General features: G+C 36.3%; 1 protein-coding gene and 1 long non-coding RNA gene across 9 annotated transcripts; one reads left to right on the top strand and one right to left on the bottom strand.

The window, feature by feature from the left end:
• Window positions 1–2,267: 2,267 nt before the first annotated feature.
• On the top strand, window positions 2,268–4,611 carry LOC124337557. Of its 7 annotated transcripts, none has more exons than XR_006917421.1 (8): window positions 2,268–2,404; window positions 2,859–2,960; window positions 3,158–3,248; window positions 3,328–3,666; window positions 3,722–3,833; window positions 3,903–4,012; window positions 4,081–4,357; window positions 4,431–4,611. It is a non-coding gene; the product is annotated as an uncharacterized LOC124337557 (long non-coding RNA). The 7 variants fall into 7 exon arrangements; XR_006917419.1 differs by having other exon boundaries at window positions 2,460–2,960; XR_006917420.1 differs by having other exon boundaries at window positions 2,268–2,786.
• Window positions 4,612–7,433: 2,822 nt separating this feature from the next.
• LOC124337556 lies at window positions 7,434–9,593 on the bottom strand. Of its 2 annotated transcripts, none has more exons than XM_046791583.1 (5): window positions 8,787–9,593; window positions 8,573–8,725; window positions 8,311–8,505; window positions 7,736–8,253; window positions 7,434–7,672 (listed from the first exon to the last, which is right to left on the bottom strand). In XM_046791583.1, exons 1-5 carry the CDS (start codon window positions 9,073–9,075, stop codon window positions 7,550–7,552), a joined length of 1,278 nt encoding a protein of 425 aa, XP_046647539.1. In that variant the 5' UTR covers window positions 9,076–9,593; the 3' UTR covers window positions 7,434–7,549. The 2 variants fall into 2 exon arrangements, with proteins under 2 accessions (XP_046647539.1, XP_046647540.1); XM_046791584.1 differs by having other exon boundaries at window positions 8,799–9,591.
• Window positions 9,594–9,715: the final 122 nt, after the last annotated feature.

Below are 9,715 nucleotides of genomic sequence, written 5' to 3'. Positions count from 1 at the left end.
ATAGCATTATATATTTAGTGCTGAGGAGATTTACCATTCAATGAACCCTTTCAAATGATAGGCTATTGCACTATGCTACATTACTTTGTAGCATAAATGGCACAATGTACACATGGCTAGCCTAAAGCGGAGCTCACTTTAGATTATATTTCTACGACTAGCGGACAGCTCTTTGTTTTGTAAATCTCCTCCTAGATGGTAGATGAAGATGATCTGCTGTGTTTAGACGTTTGGGACAGAAGCGACGAGACGTTCAGTACGTGCCGCGGTGTGCGCAAGCGACGCCAACCCATAGATTCTGGCCAGCACAACTGGAAATAGAAATCGGTGTTTATTGGCGACAACAGTCGAGGAGATTTTCAGCAGCCAAAATAAAGATGAACCCTTTACAGCTTAAACAGACTATAACCGTTGTTTGTTTGATCTGCATCCCCCAATCTTTATCTCGGTAGCGTAGAAGTTCGGGAGCTTTCAGATCATAATGACGGTCGATGAATTGTTTAGCTTAATTTTATTACTCGGAGTAAGCCATTCATACGGTTGAAATACCATTAGTTGGTCGAGTTCATGCGATGCGTAATTAGGTGCGATATATTGCTGGCGATCAGATTTATTATTATTAAATTTCCCTTGAAATTTTCCTAGTTTTTCAATTATTACCAATCGTTCATGTACAGCTTATCCTGGAAGATTTGCAAACTCAAAATTTGCAAGCATGATGACATTAACCATAATGGAATTCAATCAGGATGACTGCTGCCAGCATAAGCCTTTGATAACTGCACTTCTAAACAAAGGAGTATCGTGCTCAATGCAACTATCAGCATTCTATTTTGGTTCATCATCCCGAATCCTATTGGTTGGCGAGATCACGTGATTGCAAATCTGCGTCTGTAAGTTCGATAAAGTGCGCGTGGGGTGTGGGGACTGTGGGTTACCTTTTTTGTCACTGAAAATTAAAAACGTTCGAAGATTACACCTCCAAAAATTTTTTCCACGCTCAGACATAACTTGGCTGATTACACATATACACCGGCCTCCGGCCTATTATAGTGTTAGAAGAGATCTAAAATCTCATCAGGTATTTTTTTTTTCACCGAGATATTTGTGGTTTCCTTGTGATTTTCCGACACGATACTTCAGTTAAGAATTTTGGCATTAATGAAAAAAGAAATACGTAAAAAAAAAATCACCACTTAGGCCTATTCTCTTTTCAAATAAATCACCAGTGGGGGAACGAGGGGAAGTAGAATCGCTTTGAGGGTAGAAACAGGACAAAATTAGAATTGATTTCGGTGAAAATTCCCGGCATAACAGTCGATCGTTGATCGCTAAGTTTTATTTTAGTAAAACTACCCAAATATTTCTTAGTTTCTTAGAGAGTTAAATTTAATGGTTACCCAAGCGATAATTTAAATTAAAAGAAGCTTTCCGTGTCCGGCGTGGTTTTTCTTTGTTGCCTAAGGTGGTCTAGAGTCTCTAGACACCTTTGTTTGAATGGATGAATGAAAGCCAATACATCTGAATATCAATCAGAAACAAAGTCGCGTGAAATTGAACTTGGCAAATTTGGCATCAAGTAGGGCTCGTATACCTCGTAGACAAATCAAGTTAATCAAAATGGAATAGAAACGGATTACACATAGGGGTCCATTACTTCGAATGAAATTCTGAGGGCATTCATAAACCCAATGTCCACTAAAATATATGCTTAGGAAATTAAATATTTAAGGGAATTTGGCCTTGGTTGATTTTTTTTGTTTATGAGTTATTTTGGATCGTAACGAACGCTATCTAGCGCTAACCCCAGCACTTCTTCAAGATATGGTTATCGTGACAAAATATCTTGATTAAAGGAAATCATTTAAAATTTATTTAATAAATTTATATACACCAGGAGAATTCGCGGTAACTCTTTACATTGGAATAACCTAAGCTACGCAATGGTGCGGCTGGTTGGTTCTGAGCTAGCTAGATTATTCTACTACACATTTTTCATGAATATATGAGCACAAATCATACCATTTTCGTTTCGGCTGTTCGAGTTGTGTGTGACAAGCATTTTGATCAAGCATTCTGATTGGTTTTTCCAGAGTGATTCTAATCGCCACCAGATCGCCACCACCACCGAAGAAATCGGAAATCAACAAAGGGTGTCGGTAAAGTGCAGGGTGCAGGTTGGACGGTGGGTAAAGTGCGGAACCCGGAGTGCACGCGCACTTTACCCACCGTCCAACCTGCACCCTGCACTTTACCGACAACCATCAACAAACCGGTCCGACGTGTCGTCTGCAGTCTGCATCTTTTTTAAAGTTGAATATTGCTTTTTGCCAGGCTCTGTTCTTTCTAATTAAAATTAACACTTATTTTATCAAAAATTAAACACAGAAAGTTTGGCCTTATTGTAAGTTGTCCAATTCTCATTTGTCTGAATAGTTAAGTTACTTATTTTGTTAAAGGGTGCTAAAAACGCAAGCAAATGTTGGTGTTATTAAAGAAGACAATCCCAAACTCAAAATCAAAACAGAGCAGAAATCACCTTACTAAAGACCTAAGTTACCTTTAGAAAGATGTTTTCATCGTTGTGAAATTTTGAAAGAAATCTATGATGCAGAAATGATTGTTTACATACATTTCCCCAATTACAAAGTTTCAGCAATTAACTTAATGCAATGGATATGGTGATGTTGCTTTAAGCATTGTGTTAATGTTCAAGGAGTATGGAGAGAGATTTTTTGGGAGTTTTAATAATTCTGCTAAAGCATCTCAACAAAACTCGATGATGGGTTAGCAAGAAAAGTTAAGTTTTAAGTGTTTTTGTTCATAGGTTTATTTTTAATTATCATTTCTTGTTTCAGATCACAACACATTTTTCTGGTCTAAGCAAAAACAGAAATGTTAGTTTTAATAACTCTGTAAAAACACCCCACCAAAAACAAGATTATGGTTTTCCCATTGAAGTAGGTTGAAGTATTTATATGCAAGGATTAATTTTTCATTGTTCATTGTTCATTTGTTACAAATGAACATTGTTTTTTGTTGTTAAAAAACAACAAACAAATGATTTGTTTGTTGTTTTTTGTTGTTTTTTGTTAACAAACAAATCATTTGTTTGTTGTTTTTTTTTTTTTTTTTTTTTCGTTTTGTTTTGTTGTAGACTACAAGTTCTTTTCCGAAGTGAAACTGCAGTCTATTACTACTGCATCACAAGTTTCTGAAGCCAGATTCATCGACTGTTATGAGTCCTGGTAATTATTAAGCGTTGGTTACTTATTTTGCGCGTTTCTAAAATAACAAAAACATTTTCCAATAACCTTTATACTTCAGGCAGCTTCAGGAGTGACAAGAGGATTTTTGTTAATGGGTGCTAAAAAATCAAATGCTGGTGTTTCTAAAGAAGAGAAACCCAAACCCAAATCATGGCAGAACAAACACCGCCTAAAACTTGACATTTTTCGTCGTTGCGAAACTTTGAAAGAAGAATGCTGAAATTATAATATTTATACATTTTCCCAGTTCTAAAGATACCGCAACTTATTGCAATGCATATGTTGGTGTTGCCTTAAGCTATGTGTCTAGGTTCAAGGGGTACGGAGAAAAGTTTTTGAGAGAAGTACTAAATCTGCTGAAGCACCTCGACAAGAACTAGATGATTTATCGAGTGAAGTAAGTTGAGTGTTTTAATGCAAATTTAATTTTAATTGTTGATTTTTTGTTTCAGATTACAAGAAATATTCCTGATGGAAGTGAAAACACAGATGATAGTGATAGCCTAAATAACTCTGTTAAAGCACCTCAGCAAGAACTAAATGAGAATGGCTCTTCCAATAAAAGTAAGTTTAAAGTATTTTCATGCATAATAGATATAGGGTTTTTATTTATATATATTGTTTTATTTGCAGATTATAACTGATTTTACATTCCAAACTGAAACTACAGCGGATTTCTTCTGCATCATAAATTTTTGAAGTTCCATTAGTTCCATATTCATCGACGGTTGTTACGCGTCGAGGTAATTGTTCAGTTACTAATTTTAGACATTTCCTATTGTATTTTCATTTTCTAACCTTTATACTGCAGGAGTGACAAGAGGACTTAAAAGATTTTCCAGTGTCCTTGAGAACAAAAGGAGAAATTGGTATGGAAAAAGGAAGAGGACAGATGAATGTTGTATTTCCCGTAATGCTACGTACATCTAGCCCATCTCCTCCCTTCTCGCCTACCCCTAGTCTTTCTCCTACTCCTACAGCGTCGCTTTCGTCTTGTCCACCTAAGACCGATACTGTTTTAAAGGTGAAGAATAAAGATGTCATCAAACCTCTCAAGGGTTATTTTTACGGGGACCCGAAGGAAAGGGGTAAGACCTAAAAGTTTTTTTATTCAGCTGAGACTAAATTTCATGTTTTCTCTATATTTTCTGGCTCGTCAAGATCGTTCGTTGTACTAAGCGAACCTCAGTTTAATTGCTCTCCTACAGAATATTTTTGTTAAAATTGATTTTCTTTCTCATTGTAAAATGTAAACATGTCTAACATCTAAGTCTGTCTGCACTTTGTACAGTAGGAGAAGCGAGAATTGTTTTGTAAAATATACTAGACATTTTTAATAAAATAAATATCGTTTGTCTTTTACTATTTATCAATAGTGACACAACTTTCTTATTAGATTTAGTTAATACAGCTGATAACATCGAACTTTTTTAAATATACACATGTTATTTGTTTAACATACATCCGTTAATAAGTGCAACTTACTCTGCCTCTTGTTCTTGATAACTCTTCCAGAATTTTTTGATATTTGCGTTCGGAAGACCCCGGCAGCTGATGCTTAAGATGGATCCAATAGTCAAGCAAGTCTAACCTAGTACACATACGATAACGACGTTGGACAACCTGGCCAAAATGCCGACTGAAGATAAAGTTCAACACTTGCTTCGGTTATACAAACATTGTGTACATTGAAAGGTAGTATCTGTGAGAGATCAAAGCAACCTGCGTAAATTTACAGTTAGCTTATTAATAAAACAAATGTATGCCAACATCAAAACCATCACAAGTGACAACGGCGATTGAATTCTTTCCAGCCTGGCACTTTAAGAGTCCTGTTGCTCCAACAGTTGGAGCATTCCTCCAGGCAGAACAATGGAATATGAACACCTGAAAATGAATCAATAAAATATATTGTGTACATTTTTCAATGATTCAGTAATCACTCTTATCAGCATCTAGAAACTGTGGAGTTAGGGGACATCTGGTTTCAAACACTGGTGATTGTGAAAAGGCCTGGTTTTCTGATGGTTGAAATCACAACTGATGAAGCACAAAATGTTGAACAACGTATGTATACTAGTTGAGGCTGCTGCTAGGCATTGGTGACAATATGGTGACACAGCTGAAACCATCAAATCTTCTTCTTTACATCCCATGCATCTACAATGTTCTTCTCATGTTATGCCAACTTTTCAGAATTTCTGTTTTTTTTTTTTTTTTTTTTCATTCAGATTCCAGAAGTTGCATTAGAAAGAAGTTTTCTTTGTAATTTTTGTTTCATCTTTCTTGTAGAGCATCTATTCCTACACAAGTATGATCATTAGGTTAGAATACAATAACCGATGAATGCCTATTAGCTACATACTTACTGAAAGCTTTGATTGACTCGATCTTCATCTTCCCTTAAAAGTCATCAGGATGTATAACATTTACTTCTGGAACATAGGAAACAGACTAACACAACTGTTTAGGTGTTCCAACAAGTTTTCATATTGCGATTAAAGAATTATTTTTTGATGCTATTCCATCTTTTCTGTTCAAAAGACCATAAGCTCCCAACCCACCACCAGGTTGTTGAGCTCTTTTCAATCTTTTCTGTAAATTCCTCCCCTTTGATTTTTCCCTCTTTCTTCTTTTTTTTTCTAAATACCTGTCAGTTTTACTATTGTCATTGATATGATTAACAAGAGGGGAATCTTTTGGGAGTATTTTTGGGAGTATTTTCGGACCCATTTTGAACGACAGAAACAATGCAGACGACACGTCGAATTGTTGATTATTTCCAGTAGTGGCGGCGATTAGAATCACTCCTAAACAGCCAATCAGAATGCTGGAAAGGTTGTGCCTTGGTTGAACAGCCAAGACGACTCGCGCCAGTCGCGCGTGGAATACTGGAGTTGCTTGCGCGTGAATTGCCTGCCCTGAATTCCCTTACCCCTTAGTTTCAGTCGAAAACTAGTAGGAGAGTGGAGATCTGTTGGAGGTATTACTTACCCAGCAGCATCTAGTTAGTAAATCAATATTTTTTTCGTTTTGCGCGCCGCCAGTGGCCAATCTTTGAATGATCCTCTTTTTCACACTTTATTTTTATTATTATCCAGATTATAGCAGGGGTTATATCGTTGATCATATATCACTTAGTTTTTAGCAATGAGTAAATTACTATTGATAAATGTAAACTAAAAATGCGGTAAAAATGTAATTATCAAAGGTTTGAATTTATCACAGATTACCGACTATCTGAAATTATTTTCGTCGGCTATTCCGCTATTGAGACAAGTCGCCAATGAACGTAAAGCACAGTGATCATAGATACCGTATTACATAAATCTGACATGGAATAATTTGGGTTAAAATTATTTTAAAAACTAAAGTTCACCATAAACTATTAGGACTTAAAGATTTTTGCTCTATCCCGCTGGCTGCACAGCCGCAGCATAACGTCAGCTTTGCATGGAAAACAGCAAAGATACGATACGCAAAATCGAATATAAAAATTTAAATTTCGCTCGAATTCTGATTTGATTTGTCTTGACAGCTAAAAGGGAGGCTGAATACTGAAAAAATTGTCCATAAACGCAATTTATAGACGCTAAAAGAATGGATTTGCATTAAGGGATTCTGTGGCTTTCTGCCCCAGCTAAAATTATTCCTTACCTACAAAGTTCACTTGAACGATTTAAAACGGGAAAAATTTGCCTCTAAAATCCTAAGCAGTCTATGTGAAGGTTCTCCGGCCAGTACTAAAGCATGTCCTTTCGGTGCGTCATAAATTTTTGTTCCCATGGCAACAGCTGTTTACTGCCGTGGCACTACACCTAAATAACAAAGATAAAAATCGATCGATTGATTAAAATATTTACAATGAACATACGTCATGAGTTTGAAGTGAGGATGAGCTTGCTGTAGCAATATTGATTGAGCAGCACAAGCCGTGTACTGCACGGAAACTGCGGCAGGAGAATGAGGGGCTTTTTTGGTGGGTGTTACAGAATAACGAACAAATATGAAAAATTCAAAATGATTATATTTATGATTATTTAATAATTCTTTGCTACGACATATTTAGAGGCTTGGATATTTACTATAACCGGTTTGAACATAATTTATAGGACTAAAACTAAATTTACTTTAAACTAATGAAAATAAAATAGACTCTCAGAATTCAACTAGCACATATTTTATTATTCACACCTTGGTTTTCAACTGACACAACGTTAGATTTTAACTTTTTAACTTTACGATTTTTGGCTTTCAGAAGCTATATCACAATAATTTATTCACATATTTGTTTTCGACTTACGCATCAAGGTAATCGGTAAGCGTTTCATCTTTTTCGATATTGGATTGGCGGACATGGTATGGATACTGCGTCGTAAGTTGTTCACAGTTAGTGCACCAATCTATTGAAAATATTTTAAATTATGTTAAATTTGAAGAAATGAAACAAAAATGACTAATTGTACCTTTCCGTGCAGAATGAAGCGCTGAACTTTCTTCTGATTCGTTTTCAGTCTTTTGGTAAGAGAAGCAACCCTTCGAGATTGAGCCGTCTTGAGATAGTGGAGTTTCCCTTCATGCACGCGGCAGTTGTGACATTGTTTTTCGTCTTTGTTGCAAACTGATTTACATATTAAGGAGCGCAATTCAGTTCCGTGTGAATTCTTAACGTTGCGACATGATGATGAGCACAAGGAGCGATCCAGCATACCAGGGCAAGGATGTAGTGTGTCGAACTCATAAAGAGCTCGTTGCAAGTCTATAAGTTTCCATATTCTGTCGTGCTTCAGAAATGGGAAAATAACTTCTCTTCCGTTAATGAAGAAGGTCAGCAACATGTCTGTTATGAAAACGATCTTGTGAACAAACTCTTTTCCAGATAGAATCGTTGTGTAGCAGCTTTGGTCGACAATATCCCAACGCCAGTTACTAGGAAGCTTAATAACGCGTGATAGCGAACCAAAGTCAAAACTGGTGCTTGGCACTAAAAAGGAAATTATAATTATAGTTATAAGAAACAATCATTGAGGAAGTTGCTTACCATTCGGAACAGAGGGCTCGTTTGCATATGTCATAGAATCGCCAGAAACGGACGGATGCTCGGCAACATTGATTGTTTGCTCTTCATCGGGCTCATCCATCGGACGACAACAGACATTAGTTGCTACGAATTCAGTCGGAGATAAACTGGCAGAGTCTGGTTGATTGACTGTAACACTCTCCTTGCCTGGGATCACTATATAAAAAGAAAAAAAGAAAATTTCAGCAGGGTTAAAAATGAAAACAGATTTAGGTAATATCACCTTGGTTTATGGGAAAGTCCATATTGATGTATGGATCTTTATCCATCTGGTGAAAACTGGAATCTGTTGTTTTACATTTTGAATTGTTTCGCAAAATACCTTTTTTAACTTGGGAAGAATTAAGGGATTTGGCAGGATGATCACCAAGTTTGCCTGTATGAATGTAGTAAAGTTATTTTCTGCAGCATTGCAAAATTTTGAGATAAACAATTACAGCAAATATTACAGAGTAAATGTTTGGGTACTGCAAGGTCTTTGAGACTCCATTTCTTGAATGAGAAAAAAATTCCTCCTATTTCTCTTCCTTTGATAATGTCATCGATATCGAAATGCCGACCACAGATAGGAGAGCCAATCTTCAATCCAGGTTTGGGAATCAATTTTTCCCACTCCGAAAGCCTCTTTTTGTTAACTGCAAAAAACCCAAATCTATCACCGTCAATAAATCCACAAATGAAACAGTATGAACCACGTCTCTTCTTATTTTCTTTAGACGATGACATTTTAAACTGCAAGATGCATTAGTCAATCCAGCAAACTCCACAAACTAGTAAACTACCACAACATTGACTTCGACATACAACAACAGTTAGTCGCAAAGCTGTAAGCAGTGATCAAATCCCCCACTAGAGGGGGGGGGGAAGTATTTCGTTCCAAAATCGAAGGAGGATCGTTACAATTGTCGGGATCAGCAACCCATGTTATGGAGACAACGAAACGAAGTGTTAACCTGTTGTCTTCGTTATTAGTGGGACTGCGAGGAAAATAATCCCGATAAAAAGAAGAAAAAAAAAAAAAGAAAGAGTCGTTGAGAAGATGCTTTTGAAAAAATGCAACACAGCATCCTACTCTATCGGGGTATGACCGTATGACGGACTGGGGATCGGGGATCAATTAAGTTTCGTGTCACGTAGTAATTGCAATACATTGTAGCTATTTTTATTTGTGCCGTTGTCAACCATTTTAAAGGCAATATAAGAATTTTGTAACATTTGGATCTGGAGAAGAAAAGTGATGAAATATCTCGTATTGATTAATTGTGCTAACTGCTAATCAGTGTTAGCCTACTAGCCTATTCTAAAAATTTCAATTAATATTAAATATTCAATTTAAATAGATATTTTTTTTATTAAAAAAATTTTG

The sequence above is a fragment of the Daphnia pulicaria genome, chromosome 4 (assembly GCF_021234035.1).
Source record: "Daphnia pulicaria isolate SC F1-1A chromosome 4, SC_F0-13Bv2, whole genome shotgun sequence".
In the NCBI taxonomy this organism is placed as follows: domain Eukaryota; kingdom Metazoa; phylum Arthropoda; class Branchiopoda; order Diplostraca; family Daphniidae; genus Daphnia; species Daphnia pulicaria.
The sequence above is the reverse complement of the archived record's forward strand: the minus strand, read 5'-3'. Positions and strand labels throughout refer to the sequence as shown.